General features: G+C 39.3%; 1 protein-coding gene across 8 annotated transcripts in view; it reads left to right on the forward strand.

Annotated features, from left to right (window-relative positions):
- letm1 (leucine zipper-EF-hand containing transmembrane protein 1) overlaps positions 1 to 17493 on the forward strand; it is a 209136-nt gene that overhangs the window by 139536 nt on the left and 52107 nt on the right. For 5 of the 8 annotated variants that reach the window (XM_072256593.1, XM_072256594.1, XM_072256596.1 and 2 more), the window contains 2 exons: positions 1345 to 1402; positions 4278 to 4728. The exons of 1 other annotated variant lie outside the window; for it this stretch is intronic. In XM_072256593.1, the coding sequence (XP_072112694.1) occupies positions 1345 to 1402; positions 4278 to 4728 (509 nt within the window). Of the gene's footprint in view, positions 1 to 1344; positions 1403 to 4277; positions 4729 to 16709; positions 16817 to 17493 lie in introns of those variants that run through there. 2 more of the 8 variants (XM_072256600.1, XM_072256599.1) reach the window with 2 other exon arrangements.

Below are 17493 nucleotides of genomic sequence, written 5' to 3' on the forward strand. Positions count from 1 at the left end.
CCTTCCCATCGTCCTCAACATGGATGCCCCCCCAGTGCTGTATGCTGTGACTACTGCTGACACATGACTGCACAGCTAAACACCAGAGCAATCACATTGTCAAGTTTGCTGATGACAAGACAGTGGTGGGGCTTACCACCAACATCGATGAGACAGCTAACAGAGAGGAGGTGGAAGAGCTCGAGACCTCATGCCAGGCAAAATAACCTTTTCCTCGATGTCGGTGAGGCACAGGAGATGTTTATTAACTTCATGATAACTCGCACCTCTTTCATGGGAATGCACATCTCCCATAACCTCTCATGGTTCCATCCTCCACAATCAAGAACGCTCACCAATGCCTCTACTTCCTGAGGAGGCTGAAGGAGAACAGGACCATGCATATCAATACTCACATCCTTTTACAGATGCGCATTTGAAGACATCCTGAAGTGCTGCATCACTGTGTGGTGCAGAAGGACATGTATACACAAAGATGCTAGGGGGGAAAAAAAGCCAGCAGTATCCTGAAGGTTCCCACTCGCCTTGTTCATGGACTGTTTGTCTCACTCACATCAGCAAAGAGGCTGTGCCATACCAGGACCACCAGACTGAAAAACAGTTAGTTCCCCTAAGCAGTCAACACTTCCAACCATTAACCCTCACCACCACTCTTTATCATTTCCTTTCAGAATCACCTTATGTACAGATACTCCTATACTATAATGTACAATAAGACTATGTATATAAGCTAATCTTGTATATTTATAGTGTTTGTATGCTTATTTTTTTATGCTCCCATTGGTTTAGAGTGTTTACAGATGAATGACAATAAGCAATCTTGAATCTTGTATCTCACCAGAATGCGATTGTTAAAATGAGTAAAATGAAGGCATTAAAAACAAGTTGTAACATTTGTTTGATTCTGAAGTTACTAATAGTACATGTTGGCAGTGTTTCAATCATAAAAAAACACAGCAAACGGTTGAATGAATATATTTTGTACTTTGATGTAAGAGTATTTAACGTGGTTTGGTAATTTCTAGCATTAAATAATACTTTCCCCATAATTTTTGTTTTATGTGTGAATTCTGTGGGAATTTAGTATTTTACTGTCTTTTATTAGTGTAATTAGTGTGTTTCTAATTCTACCTTTAGATATGAGAAGTATGTATATCATCTGTTTGCTATCAGCTTGAGACCTGGATTACAACACTGCTAGGCAACACTGGGTGTAGCTAAGCTGTAATAATTGTATTTATTTCATAACCATTAATTTGTATTTCCTTTAGCATTTTTCTGTTGGCCTTCATACATTTTCAACAATTTCTATGGCATATAATCATTTGCTGTTTCCTATTTTAGGTGGTTTTGGTGACGTTGTCTGTCTTAATTGTACTGCTCTAAGGTTGACATGCAACAGGTAAAGACAATTATTTATATCATGTTTGACTAAAAGTTCAAGTTCAAAGGCAACTGAAAACTACCAAAATTAATTCCCTAATTATTGCTCTTTCTGTATTTTACAAGTTGGCCTTGGGTTGTTTCTCACTGAAAACACAGCCCTGTTAATTAAAATATTCAGTTCCTTAATGGTGTTCACTTGAGCAGTTTTTTTCTTCTTAAAAATCAATACTTAGTGAAAACTAATGTCTCTTAATGTGCCACTTCAAATATCTATCTTCAATCTTCATATAGTATTTCGCTTGTGAACAGACTGCTCCATATTTCACCATCTGGAAAGTAGTTATACTTGGTGCCTATTTTAAACATACAATATGCCAATTTTCAATGTTATGGATTAATTTGAATTACATGACTGTTTTTAGAACTAAGTTCTCATTTGCTACTTTATATGAAAAATATAAAACATTGCTGTTCCTTTTAATGATGACTGTAAGATGAGATTTTAAGAAGATTTTAACATGTTGACACCAATGTTGGGTAGATGATAGACTGATGAAAGACTCTTAATTAGTTGAATAACATTCCTCGTGGCATCTGATTCTGGTTTCATCCCCAAATAACTTCTATAAATTCATTTTGAAGACAAGTTATTATAACAAGGAGAGCAATTTCTACCCTTTGCAACAAGTTTGGAATTCTTTATGCTCTTCAGAATATATAAATTATTATACTGCTAATTTCAATGAATCAAGGCTTAGCAAGAAAAGAAAAAATTCGTAAGTACTTTTATTCCACAAAAATTCTACATTTGACTTTTGTTATTCTGCTAAGGTGCTTTTATTTAAAAGATTGAATATGATGAACTCTATTTAATTATTTGAAGGCTTAGACTGGTTAACAAGGTTTTAGAAGTACTTTCCTTGGAATAGGCTTGAAGACCGATGAAGAGAGTTGTGTGGCATTGGGAGTAATTAAGAACATTCCTGTCAGTGGTCCATTGATGGTTATTAGGTTCAGAAATTCTGAGTAACATATCAAATACTGACTTGCAAAGAACAAGGCTGCTCTGTTTTCCTACTGCTTGCATCACCTCTCCAGCAGTGATGAGCAAACACGATGAATGCCATAGATTAGAATGTAAAAGTTCCAGGAGTGAGATGCAGTCTGTATGTGTTGAATAAGACAGAATTGGCAGGAGCCTTACTACTATGGATCCATTTGAAATCACTAAAAACTCAAAGCCTTGAGTCAGGCAGTTTTGATCAAGAACTGTCTGCAATAAATTTGAGGGTGTAGATAACAGAAAAGCTTCATACAGCTATAGCAATATTTTAAGTCCTTTTAAATATATAATTAGCATGTAACAGCCAAAATGTCTAAAGGCAAATTACCTATTAGCTTATTTTAATTACTACCCTATCATAATATTACAATGTTGATTTGCATTAATAGAGGTAAACATTGAGCAGTACAGCACAGGAACAGGCCCTTCAGCCAGTTGTGTTTATGTGGACCATGATGCCAATTGTAAACCGACTCCCGAGACTCGAAGTTCAAAGTAAATTTGTTATTAAAGTACAAATGGCACCATATACAGCCCTATGATCCATTTTCTTCTGGGTGTTAACAGTAAAGACAACAAACACAATGGAATCAATAAAAAATTGCACCTAACAGGGCAGACAACAACCAATATGCAAAAAATCTCTAAGTATAAAAAGAAAGAGAAAAGATAATAAGCAATAAATATTGAAAGCTTGAGATGAAGAGTCCTTGAAAGTGAGTCTATGGTTGTGGGAACAGTTCAGTGATTGGGTGAGTGAAGTTATCCCCCACTGGTTCAAGAGCCTGATGGTTGGGGGGTAATAACTGTTATTGAACCTGGTGGTGCGGTCCTGAGACTGCTGTATCATCTTTCTGATGGCAGCAGCAAGAGGAGAGCATGGCCTGGATGTTGGGGGGGGGTGGGGGGTCTTTGGTGTTGGACGCCCGAAATCGGCATCCATGTAGATGTGCCCAATGGTGGGGACGGCATTACCCGTGAGGTACTAGGCCATATCCACTATTTTATTTAGGCTTCTCTGTACATGGGCATTGGTGTTTCCATACCAGGCCATGATGTAAGCAGTTAATATACTCTCCGCCACACACCTATAGAAGTTTGTCAAAGTTTTTGATGGCATGCCAGATCTTTGCAAATTTATAACTAGAGGCACTACCGTGCTTTCTTTGTAGTGTCACTTTTGTGCTGGACCCAGGATAGATCCTCTGAAATGATAACACCAAGACATTTATTGCTGACCCTCTCCACCTCTGGATTTACCCCAGAGAGGACTGGCTCATGGGCCTCTGGTTTCCTCCTCTTGAAATCAATAATCAGCTCCTTGGTCTTGCTAACATTGAGTAAGAGGTTGTTGCTGTGACATCACTCAGCCAGATTTTCAGTCTTCAAGGTTATTGCAGGGTTTCAACCCAAAACAATTCCTCCATCCCCTCATCCCCACAGATGCTGCTGCTTGACCTGAGTTGCTCTAGCAGATCATTCTTTGCTACTGATTTATCTCGTGAATCTATGAGTGTCATTTATTATAAAAAGTTGTTTTGATGTTATTTACCAGCATTTAATTGTATGATATCTGCATCAAATCATCTCTTTTAATGATGAACGACTTTAAGACTTGGTTCCAATATTTTCTTAACTATTTCCAACTAAGAACAAAATATATTCGTCAGTGATGCCATTCTGAAATTAAAAACGTCGTAACTTCTCAAAGTTATACGTTAATTTCTTCATAAGAACTTAATTACTTTATATGCTCAAACTTTGAGGAAATTACAGTATCTTTTAGAAATTCATATTTTAAATTTTTGTTTTGTCCTTCCCTTTTCAGAAGTGCTTTGTTCAGACACTGCAGCACCACCCCAACAAACAGCAGTTCTTTGCATACAAGTGATCACTATAGTTGCTGGAGAAAAGGAACAAAGCGGCTATGCTGTCATGTGGGTGCTCCTTTGCCATGCACTTCCACCAATATGGGTTTTATTGGATCACATTATGTTTCTGTAAGATGGTGGCATTCAACACATCAACTGTATGACGACTCCAAAGTAGAAAAGTCACTGAAATCTCTAAAAGATAAGAATAAGCGACTGGAGGAAGGTGGTCCTGTATATAGCCCTATTGAGCCTGAAGTACGCAAGTCTCTGCGTCAGAAGATTGTAGAAGAAATAAAACATTATTACCATGGCTTCCAGTTACTGTGGATTGACACAAAAATAGCAGGCAGAATGCTTTGGCGGATTCTGAATGGACATGTTCTGTCAAGGAGAGAGCATAGACAGGTATGTATGTAGTAGGTGATTTGTCTGTGTGTGTATTGTAAACAACTTGAATTGGAATTCCAAATTCTGACATGCAGTTCAAAGTCACTATGAAATTTTAGACTTGGTAAACTTCACTGTTACTGTATGGATTCATGATTCTTCATTTGCTCAACAACCAATTGCAAGTTAAGCATCTCCACTTTCCTAGTTTTCTCCAAAGTTTACCAGAATTTTCAATTATGAATTTTTAATTTTGTTTTTTAAGCAGTTCCATTAAATGTAGAAACAAAACTAGTATTTTAGTTCCCTGACCTGTTTACAATTGTCATTGAACTGTAATTTTTTTCCTCTCTTTCTGCAAATACTAACTATTTTCTATTTTATTTAAATTTCCACAAGTCTTTCAATTAGAGCAGCTCTGTGATTTTATTGGATTGCCAAAAGCCTCCAGGTCAAATTCACCTGAAATGCTGCCGTATCTTTCAAGATGAAGTGGGGGTTTACTGAATTTAATTGAAGAATAAGGTATTAAATTGTATAGAGTTGAGTCTGCAGAGGAAGATACAATACTTTCCCATATTAACAGGAATAGATAGAGGTGAGAGGGAAAGAAAACAGGGCAATAGTAAAAGCTCTATCTGAATTACAAATAGCATTTAAAAAAAACACAGATGAACCGAGGGTACAAAATACAACCTGAAAGTGGTGATCAGAGTGATGTGGATTAGGACCTGAATACTGAAGGTAAAAGCCATTTAAAAAGTATGGAAGAAATAGAGTAATGGGTCTGTTAATTAATGATCTTGGTGAAGGATAATCTGAAGATTGTAAAGAAAAAGAATACAGAAATGGTTTAGATGGAGTTAAAAATATAAAAGCAAAATTTCACTTGTGAGACTTGTGTACAGGTCCCCATGCCATATAACTACAATAGGTCAAAGTATAAAGGAAGAAATTACAGGAGCCTGTCATTAAGATATGATAATCAATATGAACTTTAAACTACCTGTAAACTGGAAAATCAGATGGATAAAGGTTGCCAGATAATCTCTGCTTTCAGGGTAACCACGTAGAACAAGAATGTTCTGGAATTGTATAAGGTGTACTGGACTTGACATGCAACAAGATAGAATTAATTCTGATACAAAATTACAAGATCTTGTTGATAATGAAGCAAGTTACAATGAATTATTAAAAGATATTGATCAGCTAAAGAGATGGGCAGAGGAATGGCAGATGGCTTTCAATTTAGATAACTGTGAACTATACATTTTGAACATTTAAACCAGGGTAGGGTCTATGCTGTGAATAGCAGGGCACTGATGAATGTTGTGGAACAGTGGGACCTGGGAGTACAGATGCACAGTTCACTGAAAGTGGCCACAACAGGTTTCTCAAGGTGTTTAGCCTTGGAACTTAATCAGTCAAAGGTTCACTTATTATCCAAGTATATGACTTTGAAATTCTTTTCCAGTAAGGCATTGAGTTCAGGAGTAGGGACATTATATCGCCATTATATATGTTAGTAAGACCACAATTAGTGTGTAGTGTGCAGTTTTGGTCACCCTGAGACATTGTTAATTCAGCCAGTGTATAGAAGAGATTTACGAGGATGTTGTCTGGACTAGAGGGTGTGAGTTTTAGGGAGAGGCTGGCTATGCTGGATTTGTATTTCTTGGAATGTAGGAGAATGAGGGGTGACCCTATAGAAGTTTGTAAGATCATAAGGGGTATGAAAAAGTGTACAGCTATAGTCTTTTCTCCAAAGTTGGGAGAGTCCAAGATACAAGGTAAGAGGTAACAATACCTGACATAAGCTGTCAGAGGAAGTGGTCAAGGGGGGTAAAATTGCAACTCTGAAACACTTGGATAAGTACATGGAGGGGGAGGGCTTGGAGGATTTGGTTTTATAGAAATAGAGACTATTTCTAAAAATACATCTAATTTATACAAAGGAATAGCAATAACAGTGCAAACTATATTGTTGCAGAGGAAGTGTAGTGCAGATAGACAATGTAGGTGCATGGGCTGTGACAAAGTAGATTGTGCAATCAGGAGTTCATCATTCTGCAAGAGGTTAGTTCAGAGTCTTACAACAGTAGGATATAAGCTGCCCTTGAGCCTGAATGTGTGCATTTTCAAGCTTTTATCTCTTCTGCCTGATGGAAGGGGAGTGGAGAAGAGAATGTCCAGGTTTGGAAGGATCTTTCATTATGCTGACAACTTTTCTGAGGCAGCGATGTAAATTTATGAGATTAGGAGAGGCATAGGTAGGGTAGACAGCCAATATCTATTACCCATGGCCAAAACATCTAATAGTAGAGGGCATGTGTTTAAGGTGAGGGGGGATAAGTTCAAAGGAAATGTGCAGGGTGATATTTTTATACACAGTACTTGGCGCTTTGTCTGTGCTTATAAGAGACTAGTGAAGGAGGCATCTACAAGAATCTTAGATAGACATTTGAATGTATAGAGAATGGAGGGATATGGACATTGTGTAGACAGAATAGATTGGTCAATGTTCGGCATGATTTGTGACTCATCAGATAATGAAACAGCCCATAACCACATGCAGCAAGACCTGAACAAAATCCATTCTGGGCTGATAGGTGGCATGTAATATTCATGCCAGGGAATAACAATATCCAACAAGAAAAAAATCCATCTATTGCCCCCTGACATTTAATGGTGCTGCTAATCTCCCCCCGCCCCCCCCACCCACCGCATCAATGTCCTGAACTTACCATATGAATAGAAATTGAACGGCAGCAGCCATATGAACAATTTGGCTACTACAAGAGCAGGTCAGAAGCCAGGGATCCTCAAGTGAGTAACTCACCTCCTAACTCCTCAAAACCTGTCTGCTGTCTACAAGGCTCAGGTCAGGAACGTGATGGGATACTTTCTGCTTGCCTAGATGAGTGTAGCTTTAACAACACTCAGGAAACTTTGCACCTTATAAGATATAGAAGCCCATTAGAGAGAGATCTCATCCATGACCATCATTCACTCCATCACTAACACAGTGGCAGGAGCAGTTTGTACCATCTATAGGATACACTGCAGAAACTCACCAAGACTACTTAGCATCTTCTAAAGCTAAAACCTATACCAGCAAGAAGGACAAGGACAGAAAATAATTGGCAGCATCATCACTTTGGATGTTGCCCTTCAAGTCACACCCCATTGTGAGTTGGATGTATATCATTCTTCCTTCACTTTCACTCTCTCTAACAACATTGTGGGTACACACACACCATAAAGATTGAAGTGATTCAAAAAGGTAACTCGTCATCTCTTTCTCAAAGGCAGTCCTAGATCAGCGATTTAAGTCCTGGCTCAAAAGATTAGCTTTATTTGTCACTTGTACATTGGAAATATAACAGCTAAACCTACAACCTCAATCGGCGAAGCCCAGATTCCTTGAGGAAATATAAAATTTTTTAAAAAGCTCACGCTGTACATATTTTGGCATGAATTGAATGTTGAGTTGCTAACAGGAAAAAAAGTAGGCATTAAATAATTTTCTGGTTTGTAGTGAGCAACGATTACTGTGCCACAGAGATCAGTGCTGGTTCTATAAACGTATTCTCCCATCTTCCCCCAGATTCTATCAATTACTATACACTAGTGGCTATTTACAATGGCCAATTAACTTACAAAATCTCACATCTTTAGGATGATGAAAAAAATTGGAGAACCTGTATGAAATGCACAGAATCATAGGAGGGATCCAAGCTTCACATAGCCTACAGTGGAGATCAGGGTTTTGAAGCTATGAGACAGCTATTAGCTTCCTTTGACATTGTGTTGACTGTATTATCACCAGATTTGCTTATAACAGGGATGAGTTGTGAAAAGGACATGAGGATGTTTGGGCTAAGTGTGTGGCAAAAATCTGTCAAATGGCGTATAACATGGGTAAAATGAAACGTTGCAACACATACAAAATGCTAGAGGAACTTAGCAGGCCAGGCAGCATCTATGGAAAAAAATACAGTCGACAGTGGTTAGATTTTGGTTTAATTTGTTCATGGAACCACTGCCTGCTAATCTTTTAAGGCATGGTGTAGACACTTGAGAAGTAAGAGGATGAAAAGTTACCACACGTTGACGAGGATGCACAGTTAAAATTGTAATCAGATTAGTTGGGATATTACTGATAGCAAATGGCTGACTCCTCATTCATATGTTTATATGAGTAACAGTATTGACTCAGCAAGTGTTCTGAAATTTCATCAAGATATCAAACTTATTGTCCCAGAGTAGTCTGCAATGTAATATCAACCATTGGTTATTTGTCTGATATACTGTGATGGTAACCTATGTTTTCAGCCTTTGAGCAGTATACCAGACCAATCAGTTTATTGGTGAAGAAAATGGAATGTGATGGCTACAGAATAATCGCTTCTAACTCACTTCCCCATGTTATTCATGTTGATTTCTATTTTTATCATGTGTTCCTGAATACTGAAAACATTTGTCACATTATCTGATTTAAGATGATGTTGGCTGTAATTTGAGTGAGAAGATTTCTGTTTGTTCCATTCATAGAGAGAGCAAAGGTGAAGATTACTTTTGAGGAGCCACTATCATAATTCCACTATCTGATGTTTTCCTCATAAGATTGTAATTTTAAATGGACTTGCTAAATTTTCCCTCTTGAGACATAGTCATCGAATATTGCAACACTGATGCAGGCCATTTGGCCTATCTTGCCCATGCCAAACCATTAATCTCCCTATTCCCATCAATGTGCACCCAGCTGATAGCCCTCCATACCCCTCACATCCATGTACCTATCCAAATTTCTCTTAAATGTTGAAAATCAACCCCACATCCACTGCTTGCACTGGGAGCTCATTCCACACACACTCACCACCCTCTATCGAATCACCCATCAATCTTCTACATTCTAGGGAATAAAGTCCTAACCTATTCAATGCTTCCTAATAATTAAGGTCCTCCTTGTAAATTTTCTCCGCATTCTTTCTCTTATCTATATCTCTTCTGTAGGTAGGTGACCATAACCAGACACAATGCTTCAAATTAGGCCTTACCACCAACTTGTACAACTTCAACATAACTTCCCAACTCCTGTACTTTAATATATTGATTTATGAAGGTCAATGTGCCAAAAGCCCCAAGCTGCCGTGTTGTCTCTTTCAAGGAACTAAGGACTGTATTCCCAGATCCCTCTGTTCTATCACACACCTCAGTGCCCAGCTGCTCACTGTGTGAGATCTAACCTGGTTGATCCTTCCAAAGTGCTTCCTCATACTTTTCTGCATTAAGTTCTTTTAAATTTATCACTAGATATTGCAGGCTTCAACAAATCTTAATATGGAAGATATCATCACTTGTTTTACTGGTGAAGTTTAGTTAATTTTCCAACCCTTTTAACCTAGTGTTCAGATAGATAGAAATTTTAGTGTATAGGTTTCCCCTGCCATCCGAAGGTAGAGCATTCCTATGAAACGGTTTGTAAGCTGAAATGTCGTAAAGCGAAGAAGCAATTACCATTTATTTATATGGGAAAATTTTGTGAGTGTTCGCAGACCCAAAAATAACCTACCAAATCATGCCAAATAGTACATAAAACGTAAAATAACAGTAACATATAGTGAAAACAGGAATAAATACACAGCCTTCATAAAGTAGAAATACTTTTCCACAACCATCACTGCACTGTTCTCTGTAGCGAAAATCTCACGCAAGCGCCGTCGGCAAAAAATCTCACGCAAGCGCTTTTGGCAAAAACACGGCGCAAGTGCTCTCCAGTAACCTTTAAGCTATGAAGCTGCCAAATCATACCAAATAACACGTAAAAATACACAGCCGATATAAAGTAGAAATAATGTATGTACAGTGTAGTATCACTTACTGGAATTGGGACAGCGCCGAGGTGGTGTGTTAGGCTAAGTTGTCGGAGTTTGGCTGGTGCAGTGGCCCCCGCCCTCCAGGCCGCCGAGCGATACATTGCTGCGAAGCACGCAGGGGTCCAGCGGTAGCTGGGAGGCACACAACACATCTTTAAGAAAAAAGCCGAAACAAATATGCTAATTAATTAGGTGACGCCGACACGTAATTGTCGGCCCAGATCAGTGCCGATTTCCGATTGCGTCGTCTCTGATCTGGGCCAACAATTACGTGTTGGCGGCACCTAATTAATGAGCATGTTTATTTCGGCTTGTTTCTTAAAGACGTGCTGTGTGCCTCCCGGCTACCATTGCATTCTCCGCGAATCGGTATCTATCCGTGGCCTGGGTGGTGGGACGCTGGGGTGTTAACTCGACGTCTGTTTCCATTAGAGCAGGCAGCTCATCTTCTCCTATGACTGCCTGCCTCGATGTTGAAGGTCGAGGTTCGTCGTCTGCTGTGGCTGATGTGGAAGGCTTGCTTGACTGCTGAGCCTCGTGCGTTTTTCAATCACACAGTTCTTTGTAAGGACTCAAACCATCCTGCAAATATCCCCTAAACCGACATACCCTTTCAAAATTAAAGTCGTACTTTATCATTACTCATTCGGTTTCGATTGTTATCCTTTTTTCTTCCAATTGCATCAGCTCTTCACCTATCAGATCTTGGTCATGGGGTGCCAAAACCTCTTCAACAACATGTTCGTCAGCTTCCACAAGCCAAACTCACTTTGTCCTTACTGCGTTCACCACGATCGAAACGCTTAATTATGTCTAGTTTTACCGTAAGTGTAACACCCTTACGAGCTCTTTTAGGCTTTTCCGATACCATAGAACTCATCTTGCAAACGGCTGCTCACAGGCACATGTTAAAGCAATGCTGTTCTGAATCTGGGGGAGAACAGCTGCTTGGGGCACGCGCTGCTTTTTTTTTGTAACAGTGAAAACACCGTCTGAAAGTGAAAACAGGGTACTAATGTAGGTCCTTCATAACTGAGGTTTCGTAAAGCGAACGTTCGAAAAGCGGGGGACACCTGTATACTGTTGATTGTAATGGATTCATTGTTGTTAGATATGTTAGCAAAATAGTTTAGTCAAATGTACTACTTTTTGTATATCTCCATTCAGTTTCTCCCAAATGTTGCAGTTTTCAGAGGTTCATATAAGACTTCGAAAGCTGGTAGATTTGTGGCTGGTACAGTCCTAAAATAAATTATTCTAATGAGAACTAAGTATAGATTTGGAATTTAATGTATTGTTTCTAGTTAACACGTTGTAGAAATGATTGTCGGGCACTGGGCCAGAATTTCAAGTCGATATTGTGATTTCTCAGTATGGACTAATGAGTTGAAAATGTAATTCTATACAATACTAGTATGTTCTGTGCCATGCATTTGTGTAAGCCCTTTTGTGTTGCTTGCGGCCAGCTGGTAAGTGCAATGAAAGCTGCTGATGAGGAAGAGAGAACAGTGATGAAAGCTAACATGTTGCAACACAAATTATTAAATAAACGAGCTAAAGAGTAACCACAATTCTAGTAAGAATAGTCTTTGTTTTTTATTACCTTATGTTCAGCATTTTATTTTGAATGAATAATTGAAAACAGTCTGGAATATCATGGCAAACATTTGTATGTAAAAACAAATTTAATGTTAAAGTGGCTTTTGCCAGAATGCTGGTTTAGAGTGAACCATTCACTAAGTGAAACCCCTTTTTACTGGACGTCGCTAGAGAAGTGACTCGTTAGCCCCTCTCTAACAGCTGCCAGACTCAGCAGTGAGAAAACCACCTTTCTCGGACTCGGTACATCTAGGGTCAATATGATTTGTGTCCCACCAAACCTGGGAAGCTGGGATGGCTCGCTCACCAGAACCCTGTGATCTGTGTGAATACTGTATAACTGCTGCCCCTATGCAATCGCATGTTGGCAAGAAATTACACTGCATACGATTATAAAGAAAGTATACTTATGAATATAAACTTAACCAAACCGTTATTAAAGAAAAAAACCAAAAGGGCACATTGTAATTAAAACAGTCAATTGTGTTCAAGGTTGGATCTCAAATCTTCCTAAATCTGATGTGTACTTATGGCGCCAAGTCCTATTCACTGATCACTGGTAGGATTTTCCCTCTTGGACACCATTGAATCGTGCATTCCCGTCCGATCAAATCTTATGGCTAATCCTCTCGGGCTACTGCTCTGTCCATCTCCTACCAAAAAGACCTCGACCCACCCCAGTGTCCATCACAAGAACCTCTCTGCCCAGCATTCTCTAGAACCTTCTCCCAATTCCACCATCCAGATTGGATGACACCGTGTTCTTAAGCATGAGCATCACTATCCTTTATCTTTCACAGTAACCCAAACACTACCAGCAGGACACACTGCTTCTATAGAAAACCATTAAATGAAATGCCCTACAACATTAGCAGTAAAATCTTAATCTGGGCATTACATAAGTAATTTATAAAGTGTGGACATAGAATGTTGAAAAGAATCTTTTCTAATCTACTTTTGTTGTTAGAAGTTGCTTCTGATTTACGTAAACAAAAATACCTGTTAGATATTGTAATAATCCCTAAAGCCATAGATAAGATTAGAATTAGGCTATTTGACCTATCGAACCTGCTCCATCATTCCACCATAGCTGATTTATTTTCCCTCACACACCCAATCTCCTACCTTCCCCATATCCTTTAACACCTCTTCGAATTAAGTACCTGTCAACCTCTGCTGTGGTAATGAATTCCACAGATTGGTTAAAGAAATTCCTTGTCAATTTCTCCTCATTTCTGTTTCAAAGATTTGTTCTTCTATTCTGAGACTGTGCCCTCTGGTGGTAGACTCCCACTATTGGAAACACTCGCTGCACATCCACTGTACCAAGGCCTTTTGATATTCTGTACCAAGGCCTTTTAATATTCTGTAAGTTTAGAGACATTGAACATCGAAAACCTACAGCATGATACAGACCCTTTGGCCCACAAATCTGTGCTGAACATGTACTTACTTTAGAAATTACTTGGGGTTACCCATAGCCCTCTATTTTTCTAAGCTCCATGTACCTATCCAAGAGTCACTTAAAAGACCCTATTGTATCCTCCTCCACCACTGTCGCTGGCAGCCCATTCCATGCACTCACCACCTCGCATTTTAAAAAAAAAACTTGTCCCTGACATCTCCTCTGTACCTAGTTTCAAGCACCTTAAAACTGTGCCCTCTCGTGTTAGCCATTTCAGTCCTGGGGAAAAAGCCTCTGACTGTCCACACGATCAATGCCTCTCATTATCTTAAGCACCTCTATCAGGTCACCTCTCATCCTCCACCGCTCCAAAGAGAAAGGCCGAGTTCACTCAAACTATTCTCATAAGGTATGCTCCCCAATCCAGGCAACATCCTTGTAAACCTACTCTACACCCTTGCTATAGTTTCCATATCCTTCCTGTAGTGAGGTGACCAGAACTGAGTGCAATACTCCAAGTGGGGTCTGACCAGGGTCCTATACAGCTGTAACATTACCTCTTGGCTCTGGAACTCAATCCCATGATTGAGGAAGGCCAATACACCGTATGCCTTCTTAACCACACAGTCAACCGGTGCAGCAGCTTTGAATGTCCTATGGACTCAGACCCTAAGATCCCTCTGATCCTCCACAGTGCCAAGAGTCTTACCATTAATGCTACATCCTGCCATCATATTTGACCTACCCAAATGAACCACCTCACACTTATCTGGGTTGAACTCCACCTGCCACTTCTCAGCCTAGTTTTGCATCCTATTGATGTCTTGCTGTAACCTCTGACAGCCCTCCACACTATCCACAACACCCAAACTTTTGTGTCATCAGCAAATTTACTAACCCATCCCTCCACTTCCTCATCCAGGTCATTTATAAAAATCACAAAGAGGAGGGATCCCAGAACAGATCCCTGAGGCATACCACTGGTCACTGACCTCCATGCAGAATATGACCTGTCTACAACCACTCTTTGCCTTCTGTGGGCAAGCCAATTCTGGATCCACAAAAGCAATGTCCCCTTGGATCCTATGCGTTCTTACTTTCTCAATAAGCATTGCATGGGGTACCTTATCAAATGCCTTGCTGAAATCCATATACACTACATCTACTGTTCTTCCCTCATCAATGTGTTTAGTCACATCCTCAAAAAATTCAATCAGGCTCGTAAGGCAGGACCTGCCCTTGACAAAGCCATGCTGACTATTCCTAATCATATTTACCTCTCCAAGTGTTCATAAATCCTGCCTCTCAGGATCTTCTCCATCAACTTACCAACTACTGAAGTAGGACTCACTGGTCTATAATTTTCTGGGCTATCTCTACTTTTCAATGAGATTCCCCCCTCATTCTTTTGCTTCCCTTCCTTCTTAAAGAGTGGAGTGATGTTTGCAATTTTTCCAGTGCTCTGGAAATATTTCAGAGTCTAGTAACTCTTGAAAGATCACTAATAATGCCTCCACAATCGCTTCAGCTACCTCTTTCAGAACCCTGGGATGTAGTCCATCTGGCATAGGTGACTTATCTACCTTCATACCTTTAAGCTTCCCAAGCACCTTCTCCTTAGTAATAGCAACTACACTCATTTCTGCCCTCTGACGCACTTGAGTTTCTGGCATATTCCTGGTGCCTACAACAGTGAAGACTGATGCAAAATACTTACTAAGTTTATCTTCTTTTATATTATTAGCTAACTTGCCTTCATGTTTCATCTTTTCTCTCCTTATTGCTTTTTTAGTGGCCTTCTGTTGGCTTTTAAAAGCTTCCCTAGTTTTTGCTACACTGTGTGCCCTCTCTTTTGCTTTTATACTCTTTTTGACTTCATTTTCCTCATCTTCTCTTTACAATGCTGTTTCATTAGGATGAACCAATCCTGCCATTGCTGCTCTATCATCATCCCTGTTGTTATCCCTTCTGGTCAACTTTGGCCAGATCCTCTCTCATGCCTCTGTAATTCCCTTTACTCCACAAAAGGGACTTTGAGTAGAGCAGGGTTTCTCAACCAGGGAGAGGTTGCTAGGGGTTCAGCGAGAGGTTGTGATTTTAAAAAATAATCATTGTTTTTTGAACTTTGCATAACACATGATGCTAACCGCTCGCTTTGGTGGGCAGTGACTAAGCAGCACTGTTAGCAGTATCATTAGAGGTCTTTCAGCCCAGTATGGCAGTGCGCAGTAGAACCGTGTTTATTTGGTTGAGTCCATTCTCAGTTTTAGATACGAGATAGGGGAGGCCGTTGATAATTGGTGTGCGCTGTACTGCACAGAGGGGAAGATGGTAGGCTGATAATTGGTGAGCACTGTATTGTACAATGGGAGGATGGTAGGCGTGAAATACGTTTCCAAGCATTGACTGGACTCACCCAACTTTGGGTGTGACGTCAGCGTCTCCCTCCCGAATTACCTCCCCTAACTTCCCCTTACACACTGCTGACTGACTTCTGACCGGTGTAGTTAAAAAATTGGAAGGGAATTTTCATTCTAAAGGAGGAAATTTTATGTGCCATGACTCAGCTGCTGGCCTGCTGCTTTGCTTTTGTTGTAAGCATTGCAGACAGTGGATTGTATAGAAATGAATTATACTGTGAAGTTTTTGTATTTTTTGCAGTTTTCTCATTTAGTTGTATTATGCCATTCTTCTTATACAGTCTGTCTTTACAATGAAAGCGACTTATCAATGGGTTTTATGTGGGTTGGTGATCCAAGTTGGGCCTAGTCTGTGGCAAACAACTTAAAGATGCAGCAATGGCTCCAGCAAAATTGATAAGACACTTAACTACAAATCACAGCCATATCACGTGTAAAAGTGCTGATCATTCTAAATGGCTATTGGAATCTCAAAAGAAACAGAGTAAAGCTTTTGTTAATAAAGTCACAGTCAGTAAAAAAATAAGTAAAAATGAGCAGGAAGCAAGTTATTTAGTAGCAGAACTTATTGCCCAGAAACGGAAAAGTCATTCAGTTGTTTTGAACCTAATAAATGTAATGTTGTAGCATTTGTAAGATTTGTAAATGATGGTGAATTTCAAGAAGACTTTTTCTGTTGCAAAGAGCTGCCCGAAACAAGCAGAGGCCAAGATGTATTAAAAGTTTTGGTCTTCATATCGGGAAATGAAAGGTCTGTCTTGGAGGAACTGTGTTGTCATCTGTACCATGGTGCTCCATCAATGGTTAGTTCCATGAGAGGTTTTGTTTCTCTTGTTTTTTCTTTAAAAAAATAAAATCCTGATGTTGTCATAACACACTGCTTCAACATTTCCAATAAATTTTCATGTTGTAAATAGTATTAATTAATATCAATTTACAACTTTTATTTAAATTAAATCTACCAAGCCTACCTTTGGAAAAATTAAATCCCATTTTGGCTTAAGCCAGGGCTTTAACAGAAGTTTATTATGTTTGCTTTATGAGTTTTTAAAATTTATGAAAGGGAAAGAAAGAATTTCAAGAAAGGTAAGCTAAGCTTAACTACCTGTTTTTTTTCCCAGAAAGGTTGGCTAAAAATTCATTCTGTACTCAAAAGAGCATTGACAATTACTTTTGGATTTTTATATCTACAACTTGCTGATCATGCCAACAGACCATGAGCTGTAGATATAACAATTTTTACACAGGGGTTCCTTGAGACCTGAAAATTATTTCAAGAGTTCTTCCAAGGCAAAAAGTTTGAGAGAGGCTGGATTAGAGAGTTCGGAGAACAAGAAACAATTTTAAATTTTAGTTCAAGCCTCAAAAGGCTAATAATAGGACTCATAGTTGGCCTAGCGACAAAGATTGGTGCAACTCGAGATTTGTATTTGGGGCAAAACTGGTAAGGAAAACAGATAAGCCTCCCTAAGTGACAGGA

The sequence above is a fragment of the Mobula birostris genome, chromosome 4 (genome assembly GCF_030028105.1).
Source record: "Mobula birostris isolate sMobBir1 chromosome 4, sMobBir1.hap1, whole genome shotgun sequence".
Taxonomy (NCBI): domain Eukaryota; kingdom Metazoa; phylum Chordata; class Chondrichthyes; order Myliobatiformes; family Myliobatidae; genus Mobula; species Mobula birostris.